Genomic DNA, 24457 nt, shown 5'->3' on the forward strand with positions numbered 1-24457 from the left:
TCCACTGTCCTGGAGTCGTGAGGGAGTTTGTTCCACCATTGGGGGGCCAGAGCAGCGAACAGTTTTGACTGGGCTGAGCGGGAACTGTACTTCCTCAGTGGTAGGGAGGCGAGCAGGCCAGAGCTGGATGAACGCAGTGCCCTTGTTTGGGTGTAGGGCCTGATCAGAGCCTGGAGGTACTGAGGTGCCGTTCCCCTCACAGCTCCGTAGGCAAGCACCATGGTCTTGTAGCGGATGCGAGCTTCAACTGGAAGCCAGTGGAGAGAGCGGAGGAGCGGGGTGACGTGAGAGAACTTGGGAAGGTTGAACACCAGACGGGCTGCGGCGTTCTGGATGAGTTGTAGGGTTTAATGGCACAGGCAGGGAGCCCAGCCAACAGCGAGTTGCAGTAATCCAGACGGGAGATGACAAGTGCCTGGATTAGGACCTGCGCCGCTTCCTGTGTGAGGCAGGGTCGTACTCTGCGGATGTTGTAGAGCATGAACCTACAGGAACGGGCCACCGCCTTGATGTTATTTGAGAACGACAGGGTGTTGTCCAGGATCACGCCAAGGTTCTTAGCGCTCTGGGACGAGGACACAATGGAGTTGTCAACCGTGATGGCGAGATCATGGAACGGGCAGTCCTTCCCCGGGAGGAAGAGCAGCTCCGTCTTGCCGAGGTTCAGCTTGAGGTGATGATCCGTCATCCACACTGATATGTCTGCCAGACATGCAGAGATGCGATTCGCCACCTGGTCGTCAGAAGGGGTAAAGGAGAAGATTAATTGTGTGTCGTCTGCATAGCAATGATAGGAGAGACCATGTGAGGTTATGACAGAGCCAAGTGACTTGGTGTATAGCGAGAATAGGAGAGGGCCTAGAACAGAGCCCTGGGGGACACCAGTGGTGAGAGCACGTGGTGAGGAGACGGATTCTCGCCACGCCACCTGGTAGGAGCGACCTGTCAGGTAGGACGCAATCCAAGCGTGGGCCGCGCCGGAGATGCCCAACTCGGAGAGGGTGGAGAGGAGGATCTGATGGTTCACAGTATCGAAGGCAGCCGATAGGTCTAGAAGGATGAGAGCAGAGGAGAGAGAGTTAGCTTTAGCAGTGCGGAGCGCCTCCGTGATACAGAGAAGAGCAGTCTCAGTTGAATGACTAGTCTTGAAACCTGACTGATTTGGATCAAGAAGGTCATTCTGAGAGAGATAGCGGGAGAGCTGGCCAAGGACGGCACGTTCAAGAGTTTTGGAGAGAAAAGAAAGAAGGGATACTGGTCTGTAGTTGTTGACATCGGAGGGATCGAGTGTAGGTTTTTTCAGAAGGGGTGCAACTCTCGCTCTCTTGAAGACGGGAGGGACGTAGCCAGCGGTCAGGGATGAGTTGATGAGCGAGGTGAGGTAAGGGAGAAGGTCACCGGAGATGGTCTGGAGAAGAGAGGAGGGGATAGGGTCAAGCGGGCAGGTTGTTGGGCGGCCGGCCGTCACAAGACGCGAGATGTCATCTGGAGAGAGAGGGGAGAAAGAGGTCAGAGCACAGGGTAGGGCAGTGTGAGCAGAACCAGCGGTGTCGTTTGACTTAGCAAACGAGGATCGGATGTCGTCGACCTTCTTTTCAAAATGGTTGACGAAGTCATCTGCAGAGAGGGAGGAGGGGGGGAGGGGGAGGAGGATTCAAGAGGGAGGAGAAGGTGGCAAAGAGCTTCCTAGGGTTAGAGGCAGATGCTTGGAATTTAGCGTGGTAGAAAGTGGCTTTAGCAGCAGAGACAGAGGAGGAAAATGTAGAGAGGAGGGAGTGAAAGGATGCCAGGTCCGCAGGGAGGCGAGTTTTCCTCCATTTCCGCTCGGCTGCCCGGAGCCCTGTTCTGTGAGCTCGCAATGAGTCGTCGAGCCACGGAGCGGGAGGGGAGGACCGAGCCGGCCTGGAGGATAGGGGACATAGAGAGTCAAAGGATGCAGAAAGGGAGGAGAGGAGGGTTGAGGAGGCAGAATCAGGAGATAGGTTGGAGAAGGTTTGAGCAGAGGGAAGAGATGATAGGATGGAAGAGGAGAGAGTAGCGGGGAGAGAGAGCGAAGGTTGGGACGGCGCGATACCATCCGAGTAGGGGCAGTGTGGGAAGTGTTGGATGAGAGCGAGAGGGAAAAGGATACAAGGTAGTGGTCGGAGACTTGGAGGGGAGTTGCAATGAGGTTAGTGGAGGAACAGCATCTAGTAAAGATGAGGTCGAGCGTATTGCCTGCCTTGTGAGTAGGGGGAAGGTGAGAGGGTGAGGTCAAAGAGGAGAGGAGTGGAAAGAAGGAGGCAGAGAGGAATGAGTCAAAGGTAGACGTGGGGAGGTTAAAGTCGCCCAGAACTGTGAGAGGTGAGCCGTCCTCAGGAAAGGAGCTTATCAAGGCATCAAGCTCATTGATGAACTCTCCGAGGGAACCTGGAGGGCGATAAATGATAAGGATGTTAAGCTTGAAAGGGCTGGTAACTGTGACAGCATGGAATTCAAAGGAGGCGATAGACAGATGGGTAAGGGGAGAAAGAGAGAATGACCACTTGGGAGAGATGAGGATCCCGGTGCCACCACCCCGCTGACCAGAAGCTCTCGGGGTGTGCGAGAGCACGTGGGCGGACGAAGAGAGAGCAGTAGGAGTAGCGGTGTTGTCTGTGGTGATCCATGTTTCCGTCAGAGCCAAGAAGTCGAGGGACTGGAGGGAGGCATAGGCTGAGATGAACTCTGCCTTGTTGGCCGCAGATCGGCAGTTCCAGAGGCTACCGGAGACCTGGAACTCCACGTGGGTCGTGCGCGCTGGGACCACCAGATTAGGGTGGCCGCGGCCATGCGGTGTGGAGCGTTTGTATGGTCTGTGCAGAGAGGAGAGAACAGGGATAGACAGACACATATTTGACAGGCTAGAGAAGAGGCTACGCTAATGCAGAGGAGATTGGAATGACAAGTGGACTACACGTCTCGAATGTTCAGAAAGTTAAGCTTACGTAACAAGAATCTAATTGACTAAAATGATTAAAATGATACAGTACTGCTGAGGTAGGCTAGCTGCGTTGTTGACACTACCCTAATCAAGTCGTTCCGTTGAGTGTGAAGTTTCTACAATGCTGCTTTTCGGGGGCAAGCTGGCTAGCTAGCAGTGTTGGTTACGTTACGTTGCGTTAGGAGAACGACAATAGCTGGCTAGCTAACCTAGAAAATCGCTCTAGACTACACAATTATCTTTGAAACAAAGACGGCTATGTAGCTAGCTACGATCAAACAAATCACACCGTTGGGACTGTAATGAAATGAAATGAAAATATGATACTACCTGTGGAGCGAAGCGGAATGCGACCGGAATGCGAAAGTTCTATTCAGTAGACGTTGGCTGGCTATTGGCTAGCTAGGAGTGTCTCCTACGTTAAGGACGACAAAATAGCTGGCTAGCTAACCTCGGTAAATTAAGATAATCACTCTAAGACTACACACTCTAACTACACAATTATCTTGGATACGAAGACAGCAAAGACAACTATGTAGCTAGCTAACACTACACTAATCAAGTCGTTCAGTTGAGTGTGATAGTTACTACAGTGCTACGGTAGACGGTGAACGTGTTGGGCAGATAGGAGACGACGAAATACGATAATTACGCAATTATCTTTGATACAACTACGACTATGTAGCTAGCTAAGAAGAAATTGCTAAGATTAGACAAATCAGACCGTTGTACTATAATGAAATGTAATGAAAAAGTTATACAACCTGCAGACCGAAGCGCGGATGCGACCGGCTCGCTCCAACCCGGAAATAGAAGTGCCCCCTTAAGTTAATACTTTGTAGCGCCACCTTTTGCTGCGATTACAGCTGTAAGTCGCTTGGGGTATGTCTCTATCAGTTTTGCACATCGAGAGACTGACATTTTTCCCCATTCCTCCTCGCAAAATAGCTCGAGCTCAGTGAAGTTGGATGGAGAGCATTTGTGAACAGCAGTTTTCAGTTCTTTCCACAGATTCTCGATTGGATTCAGGTCTGGACTTTGACTTGGCCATTCTAACACCTGGATATGTTTATTTTTGAACCATTCCATTGTAGATTTTGCTTTATGTTTTGGATCATTGTCTTGTTGGAAGACAAATCTCCGTCCCAGTCTCAGGTCTTTTGCAGACTCCATCAGGTTTTCTTCCAGAATGGTCCTGTATTTGGCTCCATCCATCTTCCCATCAATTTTAACCATCTTCCCTGTCCCTGCTGAAGAAAAGCAGGCCCAAACCATGATGCTGCCACCACCATGTTTGACAGTGGGGATGGTGTGTTCAGGGTGATGAGCTGTGTTGCTTTTACGCCAAACATAACGTTTTGCATTGTTGCCAAAAAGTTCAATTTTGGTTTCATCTGACCAGAGCACCTTCTTCCACATGTTTGGTGTGTCTCCCAGGTGGCTTGTGGCAAACTTTAAACAACACTTTTTATGGATATCTTTAACAAATGGCTTTCTTCTTGCCACTCTTCCATAAAGGCCAGATTTGTGCAATATACGACTAATTGTTGTCCTATGGACAGAGTCTCCCACCTCAGCTGTAGATCTCTGCAGTTCATCCAGAGTGATCATGGGCCTCTTGGCTGCATCTCTGATCAGTCTTCTCCTTGTATGAGCTGAAAGTTTAGAGGGACGTTCCACTTCATGATTGTGTCCCACTTGTTGTTGATTCTTCACAAAAAAATACAGTTTTATATCTTTATGTTTGAAGCCTGAAATGTGGCAAAAGGTCGAAAAGTTCAAGGGGGCCGAATACTTTCGCAAGGCACTGTATATGCCCTTGATTCTAAGAACATATTGTACAGCAATTTCAATCAGGTAACATGAATAGAAAGCCGACGAGAGGTGGTCAGAAGAGGACAAGAGGCCAAAAGTCTGTGTAACCAATAGAGAGTCAGAGTCCTGAGTGTGGGAACAAACATAGTCTGTCCCACGGTTGGGCAAACAAGAAAGTTCACAGTCAACAAAGCATGCAGGAGGAGTCATGAGGCAAATAGAAAAATAGCTAAATGCACAAGAAAAAAAATATAACAACTTGGGGCTAGCCATTGTAAGTTCAGAGTCATTTGCCCCAACAGTACGTGTGAGGTGGGGGTACCTGTACCAGACAGGGGAGACAGGCCAGGGCAGACGGCGAACAGATCGCCAGGTAGAATCCAGGCAGCAGTGCAGCAGGTAGTGGGAGTAGATGTCACACCCACTTGGGAGAAGCCTTCATTTCTGGAGGCAGATTTCTTGTAGAAAATACCAGTGGATGATCTCTGAACAGCGGGAGGGGGCTTCAAAGGCATCTGGATGTAGGTGGGATAACCTGTGAGACTCCTGACATTTATTGGGCTTAAAGGCTTTGACACCTCTCACTTCACACCTCAGTGCTCATTGAAGTTGTTTCTGGTCCGTCTCAGTCCCAGGGCAGATGGTCTCTGCTGTTTGTTTGCCAGGGCACTCTCTGTACAGCTTGGAAAGATGAATCATTGGTTGTAATAATCCTTCCAGGAAATGTTGTCCAAAATTAGGTTGTAGGTTTGGAGTTTTGCATCTGGAGTGAAGGTTATGCTGTGGAGGGTAGCATCCTGTATAGGTCCCTGAGAAATAATCCACGTTTGTGTAACTCCAAATCGATCTTTTTTTGTAAAAAACATGTTGACAAATGTGAGCGCTCACATGCAGCCGTCTCCTTCTCTCTCCCTCTCTCTCCCTCTCTCTCCCTCTCTCTCCTTCTCTCTCCTTCTCTCTCCTTCTCTCTCCCTCTCTCTCCTTCTCTCTCCCTCTCTCTCCTTCTCTCTCCCTCTCTCTCCTTCTCTCTCCCTCTCTCTCCCTCTCTCTCCCTCTCTCCTTCTCTCTCCCTCTCTCTCCCTCTCTCTCCCTCTCTCTCCCTCTCTCTCCCTCTCTCTCCTTCTCTCTCTCTCCCTCTCTCTCCTTCTCTCTCCCTCTCTCTCCTTCTCTCTCCTCTCTCTCCTTCTCTCTCCCTCTCTCTCCCTCTCTCTCCCTCTCTCTCCCTCTCTCTCCCTCTCTCCCTCTCTCTCCCTCTCTCTCCCTCTCTCTCCTTCTCTCTCCTTCTCTCTCCTTCTCTCTCTCTCCCTCTCTCTCCAGCTCTCTCCTTCTCTCTCCCTCTCTCTCCTTCTCTCTCCTTCTCTCTCCCTCGACTTAATGATTTTATGTCAAGTCCCTCCCTGTATTAATGACTGATAACGACAATTAAGATAAACTATGGAGAGGCAGTACGTTTTTTTTCAGAGTGAGGCTGTGGGAATTGTCTTACTTGTGTTTAGTTTGATTCATGTTTTGTTAACCAAATAGAGTTTGTTGTATAGTTGACTGCCTATGTTAGCGTTGCTATTAGAATTTGGTGTTAATGTAACTCACTGGAAGACTTCAGAATTCAAAAAGATTCTATTAAGCTCTATCTTCAGGCTTTCTGAGATGAAAGCTTAATAAAGACCGCATGGCAGCTTTTCTTTTCCTTATCTAAAGGACCTTCTCTTGAAATCAAAAGCACATGCTTTGTGTACCTTTTAAAGATCAACTCTGTAGTGTTCTATGTAACACTGGGGATTTGATTGACCAGTGTATAATGGCTCCGTCAAATATAATGGACTGTCTGTCATTTCTCAGCCCTTCTGTTCGCTCCATCTCCAACTGCAGACGTCTGAAAACCCCTACCTGTCAGGCAGCATATCAACCAAGGCCTCAGCACCGGGAATCATAGTGGCCACAGGTGAGAGAATACAGAACGAACATTTGATAGATAACATTAGATTAGATTACCTTATTGTCCACTTATGTGAAAATGTATTTGGCTGAATAGAGAGACATCTGTTCAATTTAGGTAATGGTACAAAAGGAGAATAGCTGTCTATCCTTTCCAGGTCAGTTCTAAAATTGCATTTGATTGTGAATATTATGATGGCTATCCAATCCCTAACATTACTGATAGGAATATGCAAGCCCTGCTATAAACAACTCATCTGCAACTGTGTGGGAAAATATTGTATCTTAGCAAAAACCACAAAAATGGCCTACATCCATGAATCTGCTTTCTTCATCTCTGTCCTCAAACAATATTTGCTCTGTCACCAAAACAATAGTTTGTCCCCTCCATGAAACTCTAATCTCTTACTGAATCTGTGAGATCCCTAAGCCACTGGGAGCCTGTATAAATGTACTGAATCTGTCCAGAGACACACTATAGCACTTTTGATGTTGTCCTTACTGACATTTTGGTGATACAAAGTCACCCGGTTTATTTAAGTGGGCCAGTGCAGACCGAGGACACAACATATTATGTTTGGTGACCCTGACAAACACGATGCAGCTCAAAACTCACGCCTGACACTGAACAGTTGATGGGAGATATCACAAGGCATCAACAAAGTGGAGAGATATGCTCAGAGATTAACATGTTACATCATTGCTTAAGAAAAACTGAGCAACATCCATCTAAGCATGAATGGTTGTTCTTCTCTGCTCTGCATCTATTCTTCATTGTAATTGACACCATCTTCACATTTTCAGCATCATTTGAATATTTAACTAATGCTTTGTTGCATTTTTATCACAGGGAATATTGGGTCTGACCTGTCGTACAATAACGTTGGAATGTTCATCTCATCTGATGCTGGTAACAACTGGAGACAGGTGAGTTTAGGCTGAATTTGGGGGTAAAAGCTAAGGTATTCTCTTCTAAGGCATTCTAATATTTTTATTTATTTGTTACCTTTATTTTACTAGTCAAGTCAGTTAAGAACACATTCTTATTTTCAATGACGGCCTAGGAACAGTGGGTTAACTGCCTGTTCAGGGGCAGAACGACAGATTTGTACCTTGTCAGCTCGGGGATTTGAACTTGCAACCTTTCGGTTACTAGTCCAACACTCTAACCACTAGGCTACCCTATATTTGAATATTGTAGTTTGGAGAATAAGTATTTTGTACTGCTGTCTCTGCCTTTTGATCAAAAGGTGTTTTGAGACTCAGTATTCAGCTAGATGTGTACAAGGTAACTGTATGTAAATCATATATTATATTGAATTGCCTGTGTGTCCTCTTTCAGATATTCGAGGAGGAACACAACGTCTGGTTTCTGGATAAAGGAGGGGCCCTTGTCGCTGTGAAACAACCAACAGTCCCCACTAGACATTTACAGTAGGTTTAAATCTAATTCAGTGTTTGTATCTCTGTAAACTGGTTGCTATAACATGTTGGTACTTCTATTGATGTCAAGAGAACTTTTTAAATTTATATATGATTAAAGGCAGTATTCAAGGTTTGAACAACTTGCAAAGCACACAAATATGCAATAAAGATACAAACATGCTGTCAAAAAAACTAAATTGGGGGAAAGTGTTTTTCTTCACCAAGTCCCCCTGTTAGTACTTTTAAGACTGACCATTCTATTGTAAATTGGAGCACCCACGTTTTGCGTCAGTTTAGACCAACACAACTGAAACCACATCTCTATTCTTATATCACTTTAGAAAAACATTTAGAAGGTACTTTTAGCACCAAGGTGTGCAGGATTCCTTCCTGCCTGGTTGTGTCTCCTAGATGATTTAAGTGCACCATTGGAGGAAAGGAACACAGTAGAAGCCCTCATATCAAACCAGGTTTCAAATAGTATTGTTTTCTTTCAGCATTTAATTGAAACATTTAATTGTCTCAGACGGATGGGGTTTGCACTTTTGGGCCAATTTCATTGGAACCATTAGGCCAGGTAACGGGCAGCTAAAGTATTTGAAAGATGGCAAATGCTATTTGAACCCAGGCAAGCGCTGTAGGAACCAATCCCCCCTCTCTCTCTCTCTATCTCTCTCTGTCTCTCTCTGTGTCTCTGTCCTCTCGCTCTCCTCCCAGCTAGTGTAACATTTCCTGACCCTGGTATCCTCCTAATAGAGGCGTATAAATGCTTTGTCTGTTGTCTGAGTTTACAGCCAGATGAAGGCATGCTGACTGACGGAGGTTTAGATGGAAGCTGCAACAAGCGGGCTGCTGCTTCTTGCATCTTAGAGCAAGACTGTGCGTTGTTGAGTGTTGTTCCCAACCTTGTCACACACAGTACTCCAGTGTTCTCACATCTGAAGTGATGTTGATGAGATGTCAGAATCAATAGAGAAGAGGCCTGGAGGATGAAAGTTGCCCAATCTCTTTTTTTATTTTTTTATTTGTCTCCCCACACCTGTTTTGTAGTCGTTAGAACATGAAACAGTTCTATTCTGTTTTGTTTTGTGTGTTGTGTTTTTTCTTCTACATCACTTCACTGTAGACTGTAAGTAAACTCAAGACCTATGACGTTGTTGTTTTCTCTTCAAGTTGTTATACCTCCACGCTTTGATAGTCAAACACAGTTCTGTTGTTTTCTTCTTCTTCTATTCAACAGAACGTTTGTTAACTGTAGTCAATTAGACCCAACCTGAGATTCAGCGGCTGACTGTCTATGGAGACGACTCACTCCAATGATCTTCCATGAACCCAGTTGACACACTGTAATTGAGAGCATCAGGGCTCGTATTCAGGGTAGCTATACTGATTCAGGATCAGATCCCACCGGTCTGTATAATCTCATTCCTTATGATCTAAAAGGTCAAATTGATCCTAGATCAGCACTCCAAGTCAGAATTACGAATATGGGCCTTGTTGTTACTGCCAGTCTGAGATGTGAATGGTTGCATTACAAATGACACCCTTTTTCCTAGTAGGCTTCAGTACTATAGACCAGAGCCCTATAGGCCCTGGATGCCATTTGTGATTCATTCAATGTGTTATTGTGTTGTGACTCTGTTACAGGATCAGTTTTGATGAGGGGCGGCAGTGGACCAGACACAGCTTCTCCTTGGTGCCTCTGTTTGTGGACGGGATGCTGGTGGAGGCCGGGACAGAGAACCAGATCATGACGTGAGTCGGGACAATAGAGTAATCGAGGGAAGACGCGCAGTGATGAATGATCTATAGACGGGGGATGGCATTCTTTTGCCCTCTGTAGGAAGTCTTAGAGAGATGGAGAAAAGGAGGGATTTAATTTTTCTGTCTTCCATTGCTTTGGGACTCTGTTCCTTTTGGTGAAGGGGATGAGATGGGTGAGATGAATTTGTCTCCTTCTCGTTCTCTTGGGAACCCTGTTCCTCTTGGAGGGAAGATATGAGGGGATGGGGAGGAATTTTAATTCAACGAATGCTGATGTCTCGTCTTTATTAACAGACGTTTAAATGGGAGAAAATATTTGATTCATAAGGGTTGTCAGTTTGTTAGCTTAGGACTGATTTCCACATTTGATTGACATATTTAACTATGAAAATGTAATTACTCATAGACTTAACGTAATTGGTGAAAACTTGAAGCGCTGAAAACCCTTGTCGAGTTATATTAACTTGTGTATCCATCCTTTGGTTTCTCAAGGTTTTTTGGACATTTCAGCCATAGGTCTGAGTGGCAGCTTATCAAGATAGACTACAAGTCCATCTTCAACAGGAAATGTACAGAAGGAGACTATCAGACGTGGCACCTTCACAACAAGGTAAGAGCTCTTAAACAGGAGTCGGTCCAACTTATCAATATGTGACCTTGTTACCAAATAACAATGAATTTACATGGTAGTTAGGGACTGTACATTATTTATAATGACAATACCTGGAGAAAATCAGACCTCTCTGAAATGAAAATGGATGGCCCTTCCTTCAGTAAAATATATTTTTACCTGACCCTCCCTTAATGGTAAAAATAAAAAACGAGGCCCTCCCCTATACCCAAAATAATAATAAAAACATAAAGTGGACAGCAGAGAACATGACAACCATTTAACATCACTCATAGGACAGAACAGAGCCTTTGTATTGCAGTTTTAGAAACCGTTCTTCATTTTATTAGATGGCAAAGTAGCTAGAAAGTTGTGCGTTCAAAGACTACCGCGGACAAGGGTAGTGGTGAAAATATATCAATTAAATTAACAAAAGCACTGAATGAATCTATCAACTTATTTGCTTTCCCCCAAAAAAACCTTTTTATTAACACATTTCATGCAATTCTACATACTTTTACATGACTGGAGATGATTAAGGTCTTTTTAAATAGTAAAATAGAGCATGACAGCGAATGAGCGCATGCTGCAGCACCACAGATGTTTTGATTTCTCTACAGGCTATTGTTAAAAACAGAGGATAGTCCATGTCTGCAACAGTGCTAAAGTTGTCTATCAACTGTCAAAATTGAGCACAACAGAACCAGTTACAACTGAAGTACATGATCATCAATTCATTTGAGAAAAAGCCGTTAGTTGTTTAACACAGCAAAAAAATACATATATTTTGGGAAACAATCATTTTCTATTTCATTCCATGATATTATCAGGAATCTTGGTAAGACCTAAGTGCAGACTGTGTGAGGGAACAATGTTCATTGTAACAACAGGGGCAGGCAGACGACAGGTCAAGGCAGGCAGGGGTCGATAATCCAGAGTAGAGGCCAAGGTACAGGACGGCAGGCAGGCTCAGGGTCAGAGACAGGCAGTGGTCAGGCGGGCGCGTACAGGGTCAGGACAGACAAGGGTCAAAAACCAGGAGGATGAGAAAAAGAGAGACTTGGGAATAACAGGAGCTGAGACAAAATGCTGGTAGGCTTGAACAAACAAGATGAACTGGCACAGACAGACAGAAAACTTAGGTATAAATAACCAGAGGATAACTGGGGAAGGTGGGCGACACCTGGAGGGGGTGGAGACAAGCACAAGGACAGGTGAAACAGATCAGGGAGTGACAGATATTGTTGCTGCAAAATAGATTTGTGTAGACTGTGATTAGGGCATGGGAGTATAAGAGCATCTGCTGGGCTAAATTAACAAACTAGGCATGCATACTGTAGCTCACCTCATGATCCTCAAACCACAGACTAGTCAAACTCGTGTTTCTATTTCATTTATTTTATTTCATTTTATACAGCCTAAATCAAAATGTACTATATAGGCATTTTGGTGAAGTGCTGTTGTTGATGTGTTGTTAAAATGCTGTGCACCTGCCAGCGTGTAGCGTGTCACAAATGTTTCTCAAATAATTTCTTAAATGGCAGGCTAAAGCCTGGAAATAATAATAATTTAACAATAATACATTATTGATCCTTCTTAGGCTGCCTGGCTTGCTGCTGACTGATTTTAGAGTTAGTATGTTGTAGCCTGTTGGAATGTAGAACGTCAATTGATGGACACAATCACACATTACTTCCCAAAGAAAGTACATTTTTGGTCTCCACGGTTGTAGAAGGTAGCAGGCTCTACATGTCATAGAGACAAACCAAAGATATCCCATATGCATCATGCATATGCATGTCTCTTCTTTCCCCAGCATTTTACAGCTTGTTTCTAGCATAAAGAATTGTGGATTAAAGTGTCCTGACAATATCACTTTATATAATCAGGTCCATACACGTTTATTTCCAAAGTAACAAGCTAACAAGGGGGTAGGCCTATGCTTTTAGCCATTTTCTTTAATTAACAAACGCCACAATACCCTCAAATACCTCCTGAATTCGAGCCCTGGTTTTAACTTAACATACCAAGCTCTCCACTGACATATTTTAAAGAGTGTAATGGTGTCTGAAGGAAATGGCTGACAAAGTCTATGGAAGGTAGACTATAATTTCATCTGTCAGGCCTACCTCTTATTTCTTGAATAGGAAGAAATAGGCTCCAACACAAAACCCTCTTGTTGTTAGAAGCCTAAAGTCAAATTAAACTGCTGCTGCATCATAGTAATGTAAGTTACGTAAATGACTTGAATATGGCTTATTGTGAGGTCAATAACTCTGATAAATAGCTTCATTATGGGCAACAACATGTTTTTTTATTAAAATCAAATCTATCAGTAGCAAGTTCACCTCGGGTCTTCCTTTTCATCGTCGTTCTCTCCCTCTCAAACTGAACAGGGCATCAGTAGACCTAGTCTGCAGGCACATATATATACTCTTTTGGACAAAAAATAAAAATAAATGGAATAAGTCTTTGACTCGCCTCCTGAAGTGCCACCTTACACAGCACAGTCATTTGTTAGGCAGCACAAAAGTGTTTACATCAGCAAGAGCAGGGCAGGCCGGGGCTCATGATTGGGAACGCCTATCCATTGCAGTGTGTAATGCAGTCTAACCTAGTTTTTTTATACACCATCCCAGCAGCTCAAAAACTCAGGAGGGAAGTACATTTTCTAAGAAATATAACTTTGCCCTGTGCTTCTCCTAGCATACTCTTCATATAGCCTAGGCTTATAGCATAGAGTATAGTCTGTGGATCATTTTATTGAGACCACAGTAGTGCCACTTGATATTGCCCGCCTAGCAGAGAATCAGGGACGAGGGGCATCATTGGGCACACATTGAGATAGTATAATAAGCAACTAATTCTCAAAACCTGAGCAATTTGACATTTAATCAATTACAAATTACCTGACCCTCCCCTGGCCAAAATTTAAAAAAAACACAAGAAACCCTCCCCCTGACTGATATTAAAAAATGACCCTCCCCCATGACCCTCCCCCATTTTCCTCCAGGTACCAATGTTTTTACAAGGTAGATGCAGTGTACTTACAGTGTTTGGGTAGTTCCAATAAGCTCAATAGGTTAACATAATAATGGTTTGACTTGCTGTTCTATGTTAATTTGACATTTGAAAATGATATAATGTAATGCCATGTGCGTTCACTATATGGATTAATATCCTGTATGTGTTTCACAGGGCGAGCCGTGTGTGATGGGCCAGAAACAGATCTATATGAAACGCAGACCAGGAAACTATTGCATGCTGGGAAAAGACTACGCCAAAGTCCTCTCTGCTGAGTCGTGTATCTGTCGGGCCCACGACTTTGAATGGTAATTATAGTATACTAGTATAATAACTAACAATTGCAGTAAAATAGAAGACATGAAAACATGTCCTTTTATCTCAAAACTAAACATGAGTAGATCAACAGATGTTTCATTGTCCATAAAAGAGAGATACATGTTGTATGTTGTCCCATTTAAGTCATTTTTGGATTTATTACACTATTTCAGGATCCCATTAATTTGGTTCATTTTCTGTGTCGGTGCTCCAATTATCAGATATTTTGGGGAATCATTTTCTCCCAACGTCTGTCTCTCTGGCTGAGCTCGTTTTGCTATGTTTATAATAAAGTAGAGAAGATGAGGGGTGTTAATAGGACTGTCGGTTGCTGTTGTTTTTTGTCTTCTAAAGGCAGGGAAGAGAACAGGAAAGATACAAATGTATATAAATGCCAGCGGTGTCAGGTAAAACTGTATGAGTTTTAATTAGAATCCATTCATCTCCAGGGATAGTTGTTTTTAATTATTTTATGATACAGTTCACAAATGTCCTGACCACGTGGCCCCTCTCTCTCTCTCTCTCTCTCTCTCTCTCTCTCTCTCTCTCTCTCTCTCTCTCTCTCTCTCTCTCTCTCTCTCTCTCTCTCTCTCTCTCTCTCTCTCTCTCTCTCTCTCTCTCTCTCTCTCTCTCTCTCTCTCTATATATATATATATATATATATATATATATATATATATATATATATATATATATATATATATATATATTTCTACAGCTGGTGACAGAGACAGTGAAATGCAAAAATTAAAAAACAATCTCTTTAAGAAACGTCAACGTTCAGAGTGAACAACAATAAAACATTTCATTAACTTTGAAGTGTACACAAAAGTCAAGGTCTGAAATGTTTACTGATTCCCTATTGCATAACAGGGTGACACTGCACCGGCGTGTTGTTCTGTTGGGCTGTGAACAAAAGGTCCAGGGGTTGATTCCAAAGTGGGACAATGACGAGACTGAAATCAGAAGTTATAAACAGCAAAAATATGAACGCAACATGCAACAATGTCAAATAATTTACTGAGTTGTAGTTCAAATGAGGAAATCAGTCAGTTGAAATAAATTCATTAGGCCCGAATCTATAGATTTCACATGAAGCATCTGTTGGTCAGATAACTTAAAATAAATTGCCCTCACAGTGGGCCTCAGGATCTCATCACGGTATTCACTTGTCAGGTGGATGGATTATCTTGGCAGGAGAAATTCTCACTAACAGCGAAATAGTATTGTTGTACCTATGGAACATTTCTGGGGATCCTTTATTTCAGTTCATGAAACATTGGACCTACACTTAATGTGTTGTATTTGTATTTTGTTCAGGGTAGATACATAGATATAACACTTGATATGTTATATTAATAATAAGTGAGGAGAGATTAGTATTAATGTGTAACCAAAACACGCTGGGAGTCTCCACGACTATAATGTACTAAACTGGACACCATACTTTTCTGTGACTTACTGGAAAGAAATTTGATCTTTGCATTACCAAAGCTGTGATTCAGTGGTGCTGTAATGTCCTTAACTGGATACTGTACCCTCATTGGACTCACTTGGTCCCTTATAACTATTATCCCGACCAACCATAACACCATAATTTCACTTGACAGCCTGTCAATAAATTGGGGGAGGTTCCTAATCACACTGAGGCCAGACCAGGCCATAGGGAGTCCTAGACGGACCTCAGGCTTTGTTGCATCCTATTAGTTCTGGCTAGGTAATTAATTGATAAATCAATGACAGCGTCATTATTAGAATGGGCACTTGCCTAACCTGCTTTGCCCGATGTAAATCACTTGATTGTGATTGGGAGGTAGCTAACATCAGCCGTTGGAAGTCAGCCAACCCTGACCTGGCTGGCTGTGTTGACATGGAGTCCCCCAGGGCTCAGTCTTCCTACCTCTGCTGATCTGGAGCTTTTGTCAACCGCAGCCCAATCAATATATAATAATTATGGGTTGCAATGCAAAGAATATCTATTATATGTATCGTGCTGAGGGGATAGGAAAAATTAGCTGTAACATAACACAGTAATACCGTATATCCTTTGGATCAAAATGAAATCAAATTGTATTTATCACTTGCTTCATAAACAGCAGGTGTAGGTAGACTAACAGTGAAATGCTTACTTTACGGGCCCTTTCCAAAAATGCAGAGAGAAAAAAATAGAAAAAGAATATTAAATACACAATGAGTAACGATAACTTGGCTATATATACAGGGTACCAGTACCAAGTTGATGTGCAGATGTATGAGGTAATTGAGGTAGATATGTACATAAATGAAAAGCCAACTGACATTTATTCCTGAGGTGCTGATCTGTTGCACCCTCTACAACCACTGTGATTATTATTAGATGACCCTGCTGTTCATCTATGAACATTTGAACATCTTGGCCATGTTCTGTTATAATCTCCACCCGGCACAGCCAGAAGAGGACTGGCCTCCCCTCATAGCCTGGTTCCTGTCTAGGTTTCTTCCTAGGTTTCAGCCTTTCTAGGGAGTTCTTCCTAGCCACCGTGATTCTGCACCTGCATTGCTTACTGTTTGGGGTTTTAGGATGGGTTTCTGTGCAGCACATTATGACATCAGTTGATGTAAAAAGGGCTTTATAAATACATTTGATTGATATACAGTAGGTAGAGGTACCGTGTTGATGTTGATCACATTCTGTATGTGATTTGTTATAGTGATTATGGCTATGAACGGCGTAGAGAAGGGAACTGTCTACCAGCGTTCTGGTTCAACCCAGCTGTTGTATCAAGGAGCTGCAGCCAAGGACAGAACTACCTCAACAGCACAGGGTGAGTTGCACATAAGGACACTATTTTGTAGCGTTCCTATGTTGTCTATTCTAAGTGAAGGCAACACTTCTGTATATTTCTGCTCAATGAAAGGTCAAATATTTTTCCTTCAATGTTTGCCATTTAATTTTGTAAAACATTATGATGGTTATAATATGATCCATGTTAAAAAGCCTGAATAGGTATCACACATATCAAAAGAGAGGTACAAAAACACATTAAAACTTACAGTGGCTACAGTATCTCTCTGTATAGGTTGGCCAATGCTTATCATCTTCCCATCTTCCCACTGTAATGAAACACTGTCAGGGTGTCACACCCTCTGGCACGGCTCCTGGTGTGAATAGTGATATTGGCTTTTTAGACCTGAGTCATTCACCAGACAGTAGATCTATACTGCGTGAGATGGTGCACTTCTGAGAGCTACAAAGCACTTTCAGGAATCCTAGGACACAGATCAGGACGTCTCAGGATAGCTAAGGTCTGAGGAGAACGGTACATCCTTCATTCATGCATTCGCTTCCCCAAGGTTAAAAGTCAAGTTTTGTCTCGGAGTTAGTAAGCATGTTCGAGTTTTGTCAGTGTGAAATTAATCTTTTAATTAGGGGTCACTAAGCATTTTTAAGATTAGTCAAAGAATAGCAAGTCTTGTTTACTAGCTCGGTCACTTCCGCAATCACTTTGAGGTTAAAAATACATTTTTTGCAATTTCTTGTCAAGCCTCATTGATGAACATGACCAATACCTTAGCCTTGTTAACTAGTAGTGTCATGAAGCCATAACCTCAGTAAAACATACTAAACATGTACTAAATCATTCAAATGGTATCTTCTTAAGGTACCGAAAAGTGGTGTCCAACAACTGCATCAAGGGAGTCAAGGAAATGTACACACCCAGGAAGCAGATGTGTCCCAACAGGGCTCCAAAAGGCCTTTCTCTCTCCACCAGAGAGGGCAAGCTTACCACTGACCTGCACACCAACGTCACCTTCCTGGTGCATCTGGATGAGGTAGGACTGGGCCAAAAGCCAAAATGGCCTCCTTTTTGTATATCATTCTTATGGGCCTGTAGGAGCCCAAATGGATGCCTTTGTATGCATCACTGTTATGAGTTGCATTGATTTTCACTTTAAGCCATGAAATGAGAAATCTGTGTTTTGTATTGCTATGCATGGTTGTAAAAGTAGTCCTAGCATGTGGTGCACAACTCAGTCACTCTAGGCCTGTTACTGAGTGAAATATGGATTTTTCTCCAGACATATGCCTACAATTATTTCCCTGTTATATTATCCCATACACACCAACTGCTGAAAGTGTAATAGTAACTTGCAACACAACATCACCCACACACAGCTACAGGCCCCAAGCCCCGAGCTGACAGACAGAGTAAGACCTTAGAGAGAGAGAGATGCACCCCTGGAGACCCTGTTATAGAGTGATAAACTCAGAGTAGCCTCCTTCTAGGGCCAGGGCCTTACCTCGCTCCCCTCACTCCCTAGACACCGTTCAACCACCTCACATTAAATTCAGGTGGAAAAGGTGCGGTAGTGCACTGCTTGGTGCGGCAGTGCATTCCCCCTGCACTGCAGCTAAGAAGTAAGTGTCTCTCCCACAAGGTCTCCCCCGGGCCCAGCTGTCATATTACAGTGTGATGAGTTGAGGAAATTATAATTGATTTATTTAGTTAAGAGTGTCACGGCCGTCGTTAGGAAATGACCAAGGTGCAGAGTGGTGAGCGTACATATATTTTTATTTTATATAATGACGCCAACAAAACAAGAAATAAAGAAACCACCGTAAAGCTTAACAGGGCTTTAGAGCCCCTAACAAAGATAACTACCCACAAAGACAGGTGGGAAAAGGAGCTGCCTAAGTATGGTTCCAAATCAGAGACAACGATAGACAGCTGTCCCTGACTGAGAACCATACCTGACCAAAACAAAGAAATACAAAACATAGAAAATAGAATGACCACCCCACATCACACCCTGACCTAACCAAATAGAGAAATAAAACAACTCTCTAAGGTCAGGGCGTGACAAAGAGAGGCCTCCTATTATAAGAGAGACATATGCCATGTGGTCAAAAAGTTTATGAAATGTATTTTATAAAAATTTCAGTCCCAAAATAATTAAAAACAACCATCACAGGAGACTAATGGAGGTGAAGAATCTTCATGGTGTCGGGTCTTATGCATTAAGAAACTCCTTCGCTCCTGTTGAATTCAGACTTTAATTTATTTTCATGAAGCCCAAGATGGTAGAATTTCTTGGGGAGAGCAAATGGGCCTAAATATTTAATTTGTGGTACTGCTGGGTAGTAAACATGGCGGTTCAGAAAAATAAAAATTAAGGAGGGAGGTGGAAGAAAGTTTGATGTTTTGAGAGAGGGATGAGATCTGTAGTGTCACACGTCAAGGTTTCATTATCACAAAGTGACCTTATAGCATGTCATGTGTACACCAACCAGATTTACTCAACATTAGCATGTCATGTTTACACCAAACATATTTACCCAACATTAGCTACATTATAGCATGTAATGTGTACACCAACCAGAACCAATGGAATAGTCCCAAAGGAGCAAATCCATCCATCTAGCTCTCCAGGCAGGCTCAATCAAACGCGCAAAGCATTTTATAGAAAGCGAAAACTATTTGAACCCAGGTATGACACACCATCAGCATGACGGCACTGACTTCACACCGTTTATACCATCCTTTGTGTGTTGACATTCACCTGAACAAGACTCCTTTACACAGTCCTGCTGTGTTTGGACCTGAACTAACACAACCCCTTATTGTCAACCAGCACTGCTGTCCAGACCATGACACTTACCCTATTATGCATTTTGGATTTGGAGGCCCTCTGAGTCACACATGGAGCCACGGACACAAAGCTTGACATTTAGCCAGCAGGCCAGCATCAGTCTCATGCAGATTTGCTAGCGATCCCAGGACACCTCGATAGAGAACTAGAAGTGTCCAGAGAAAGTGAACAGAGGACACAAACAGAATCCTGAATGACATCGGCGCCACTACAGTTCCACACAATAGCTGCCACTGTTATCCCTTTTCTTCCATTCTATTCTGCCTTTCTTTATTTTGCTTATCCATAGTTTATCAATTTCAGTGTACAATGGTGTGAAATATACCCCCAGAAACCTTCTCCGGTTTTCATACTCTGCTGTGCTTGAAAATAAATAAAACGGATAGTGAATAAGGAGAGAGAGAGAGACACACACACCTCATTTTAGGTAACAGGCAAACACACTGCTCTCACAGTGGGGTAGAATATGATGCAACCCCAATGGTGGGCTTGTGCTGACTGCGAATGTAGCCCAGCAGTCTGTTGACTAGTGTACCTGCCACCCTACTGTCTCTTGATTACAACACTGCCCTGACCTCCCTGTGGTTCTCTCTCCATCACACACACACTCACCACAGGGACTCATTTCAGACTCAGGATGCACACTGATGTAGAGGTGTCACAACACAATCTGTTGGACTTCTGACAGAAACAGACAATGATGTCCTGCCTGGGCACATGCATGCTTACTGAATGGTACTGTGGATTTGAGGCATTGTATTGAACCCCATTAAGAAAAATAATCTTATTTATAATGACGGCCTACCAGGGAACAGTGGTTTAACTGCCTTATTCAGGGCCAGACTGACATCATTTTACTTTGTCAGCTCGGGATTCGATCCAGCAAACTTTTGGTTACTGGCCCAACACTCTAACAACTAGGCTACCTGCCGCCACAAAACAATGACATGTATTTAAGTCTAGAATAAACAAAAGTACAACTATCTAGCTGGGCTCTGAAATACAATGGAATTGTTACATATATTTTTTTTTATAATGATGAACTATATCTTTATTTTTTATTTTTTTTGTCTTTATTTCTGTCTTTTCTGTCTTTCTTTCATCTGTCGTCCTCACTTGAGACTTTACTTGTTTTCCAGGGGGACTCAATGAGAACCAACATCCAACTGGATTTCGGAGATGGCACGGCAGTCTCCTACTCCAACCTGAGCTGGATCGAAGAGGGTATCAGACATGTTTACAAGACGGCTGGAATATTCCGTGTCTCAGCCTTGGCGGAAAACACCCTGGGATTTGATACTACCACATTGTACCTTCATGTTACGTGTACGTCACCTCTATACATTCATCTATTTTGACAGGAACATTCCATTCCCGCCATCGAGAAATGAAGTACTTCTGGTTTTAGTTTGTACTGTACCTGGTAGATAACTGGTCAGTTACTGTGACGTCGGCCATTGATTGGCCAGAGTGGTCGCTCACCTGGTGACCCAGGTCTGAATCAGTCCCTGATTGGAGGGAAAGAATGGAAAACAACAGTGCTGTGGTTCTCAATGATCATAATTGAATAGCTCTGCCTCATATTCCTCTGTAAATAACCACCTTACTAAATATACAGCAGTGTACCATGGGAGCCAGTTAAAGGCAAAGTACCAGAATGCTTTCAACATAGTACAGCACTTTGATGCCCTCTCTCTTTTCATCTTGTAATGAACAAGCCAGCCAAATGTCAAGTAAATAATAGTGACAAATATAACATGCTTATGTCTAAAAGGCTTCAAGAATTATCCAGCTCTTTGAGGTGCAGTGTTTGAATTGCCCCCTTGTCTCTTGTTTTGAAAAGCGAGGCTTTCGTCAATTAGTGAAGGTGCCATTTAAATGTTGTCTCTGGTCACCACGTCACTTTCAATCAGTGTACTTTGATATTATTGATGTCATTGATTCTGCTGGTGTTTTTTCCTGGTTTGGTACATATTATTAATTATTATTTTTTGTACTTTTACCCTTTTTTCTCCCCAATTTCATGATATCCAATTGGTAGTTACAGTCTTGTCTCACCGCTGCAACTCCCATACGGACTCGGGAGAGGTGAAGGTGGTGAGCCATGCGTTCTTCGAAATATGACCCTGCCAAGCCGCACTGCTTCTTGACACACTTCTCACTTAACCTGGAAGCCAACCGCACCAATGTGTCGGAGGAAACAAAACACCTTGCGATTGCAGTCAGATTGTAGACACCCGGTATGCCCCAAGGAGTCTCTAGAGCCCGATGGGACAAGGATATCCTTGTCAGCCAAACCTTCCCCTAACCCGAACAACTCTGTGCCAATTGTGCGGCACCTCATGGTCTCCCTTACCCGGCCGGCTGTGATAAAGTCTGGATCGAATCCGGGTCTGTAGTGACGCATCAAGCACTGCGATGCAGTGCCTTAGACCATTGCGCCACTCGGGAGGCTGTTTGGCACATTTTGAGGGAATTTACAGGGGAGAGAGTGTGCAGATAATGCTTTTAGCAATGTGCCAATCACGATGCAAACACATATTTCAAATTGGAATATGTTTAACACTAGACACAGTTTAGGGAGCCTGACCAAATGACTCACATCACACACACAACACACACACACATGCACATCCGCATAGACACAAACTTAAAAGGGGAAGACACACAGATACGCACACTTTCTCTCTCTGTCACACACATCACACACACACACACAATCATACACAGACACTAACACACACACATACATACACTGCATGCGTTTGAAAGCTAGGATAAAGATTAGTCTCAGTTAAAGAGGATAAGAGTTAACAGAAGCCCAGGCGGAGACGTACAGTACACACCAGAACGCCAAGTCACACCACTGTCAGCCTGAGTTTTACTGTTAAAATAGCGTGTTATATCTCCACTATAGGAAACTTCACCGCTTAGATCACGGTAATGCCACATACACCCACGTCAACTCCCATTACGGTCTCAGCATGGCAGACCACAGTATTACTCACAAGGTATCACGTCAAAAACATGATAACGTCAACGTGTTTTAAGTCTAGAATAAATCTTGTTCTTCAACTAAATTCCATCAAACTATAAAACATTATGATAGTTATGATAATTGTAGAGTAAGATTTCATTCACCTTCCCTTTTCAGCTAAAGTAGTCTTATTGAAAAGAAGGTCCCACACATTACCCCAGTGATAATGATAAATGATACTGGAAAGCGCGGTGTGGGAGATCTTGTTTTCTCTAATTCTTCATTTCAGAAGGTTTCTATTTCTTTTTTTCCCCACACAGCTGTAAAAAATGATCTTCGGATGTGCCAGTGCTATTCATATTTAAACAAAGAATTATCTTAAAATAATATTTTGATGTGCGAGTGATTTTCATATTGTGTAGTTATGCAGTCTCAAGCAATGTCCATGTAATTACAATCATTTATGGAGTCTGAATCATCCAATAGTGAGTCTGAATCATCCAATAGTGAGTCTGAATCATTCAATACTGAGTCTGAATCATCCAATACTGAGTCTGAATCACTCAATACTGAGTCTGAATCATCCACTTCTGAGTCTGTATTATCCAATACTGACTCTGTATTATCCAGTACTGAGTCTGAATCATCCCATACTGAATATGAATCATCCTCTGTGTTTGTATCAGGTCCTGTGGAACATGTCCAGTTGCTGGCTCCATTTGTGGCCATCAAGAACAAGGAAGTAAACCTAACAGCAGTGGTCTGGCCCATCCACTCAAGGACCCTCACCTACTTCTGGTGGCTGGGGAACAGCACTGAGGTAAACTAGACTTAAACACTTGGTCTACAGGGAAGAGGGCCTATAACCTGAGCCCTGTGGGACTCCAGTGTTGTGGATAGTATTCCGTATATGTGGGTTACCTGCTCAACAACATTAGTAGAGGTAAACTTACACTATTCAAAAGGGGTCTTACCCTATAATGCCATATAGTGTACATGTACTGCAGTGGTGGCTGGTGTAACTGTAACTAAATCAGAGGACAGGCTTATTGTAATGGCTGGAGCAGAATAAATGGAAAAGCATCGAACACTTCAAAGACATGGTTTCCATTCCAGTTCCATTCCACTTCAGCCATTATTATGAGCTGTCCTCCCTTCAGTAGCCTCCACTGATGTATATATGGGTTATACATGATGTATATGGTATTACACACATTGACCACTTCTATTACTGAAGATGACAGTGATAGAGGCGGAGCAGACTCTGATCTTATTAGTTTGTCATGAGTTATTACCTTAGCTGCATTGGTTCTAGGTCTTATGGGGAGGATGTTTTTTGTAGGGTTTTACTCAAGTCAGAAGCTCCAACTACTCTTAGTGAGAAGTTGAAGGAGAAGTTGTTATCATCTGAAATGGGTTTCTTTCATGTTCCGGGGTTTTAGGTAAATGTTTTAGGTGAAGGGATTATTACCTGATCAAAGTGTGATCATCCATTTTGTCCATGTTCCTTCTTCCTCCAGCCGGCGATCAGCTTAGATGGGAGCATCTCGTATACCTTCACCAGCGAGGGAATGAACACTGTTACGGTCCAAGTGTCTTCAGCCAACGCCATATTGCAAGACACTAAGACGATAGCAGTCCAAGGTAAGGATCAGTACTCTCTCTCTCTGATCACCTTATTCAAATTATTCAGCTTGATGCAATGCCAATTAGCACATCTAGCAGGCATCTGGCTTGGTATGCAACGTTTGAGGATACTTTACATTTGGATATGTCAGGATATGCGAAAGGGGACATTTCCCCAATTATCTAAGAAATCACTTGTGCAAGCAATCAACTCCTCTTGTCAAAACATGAGCACATGCATACTGTACACACCAAAATCTCTGTCAGCTTTCCCACCCATCAGAAAGCAGTTAGAGGGACACAACCAGAACGAATGACAGTGGGGAATGGACAGGATACCTTAAGAATAATGCACCGAGATCAGGAGTTG

The 24457-nt window shown here is 43.2% G+C and overlaps 1 protein-coding gene across 1 annotated transcript in view; it reads left to right on the top strand.

Moving 5' to 3' along the window:
- The window catches only part of LOC115142428 (VPS10 domain-containing receptor SorCS3-like), a 55994-nt gene that overhangs the window by 16865 nt on the left and 14672 nt on the right, over positions 1-24457 (top strand). The window contains 11 exon segments of the mRNA XM_029681876.2: positions 6617-6719; positions 7563-7639; positions 8055-8146; positions 9785-9892; positions 10394-10511; positions 13710-13843; positions 16544-16657; positions 17495-17666; positions 20624-20810; positions 23148-23281; positions 23982-24105. Coding sequence (XP_029537736.2) covers positions 6617-6719; positions 7563-7639; positions 8055-8146; positions 9785-9892; positions 10394-10511; positions 13710-13843; positions 16544-16657; positions 17495-17666; positions 20624-20810; positions 23148-23281; positions 23982-24105 — 1363 coding nt within the window.

The sequence above is a fragment of the Oncorhynchus nerka genome, linkage group LG15 (genome assembly GCF_034236695.1).
Source record: "Oncorhynchus nerka isolate Pitt River linkage group LG15, Oner_Uvic_2.0, whole genome shotgun sequence".
Lineage (NCBI taxonomy): Eukaryota > Metazoa > Chordata > Actinopteri > Salmoniformes > Salmonidae > Oncorhynchus > Oncorhynchus nerka.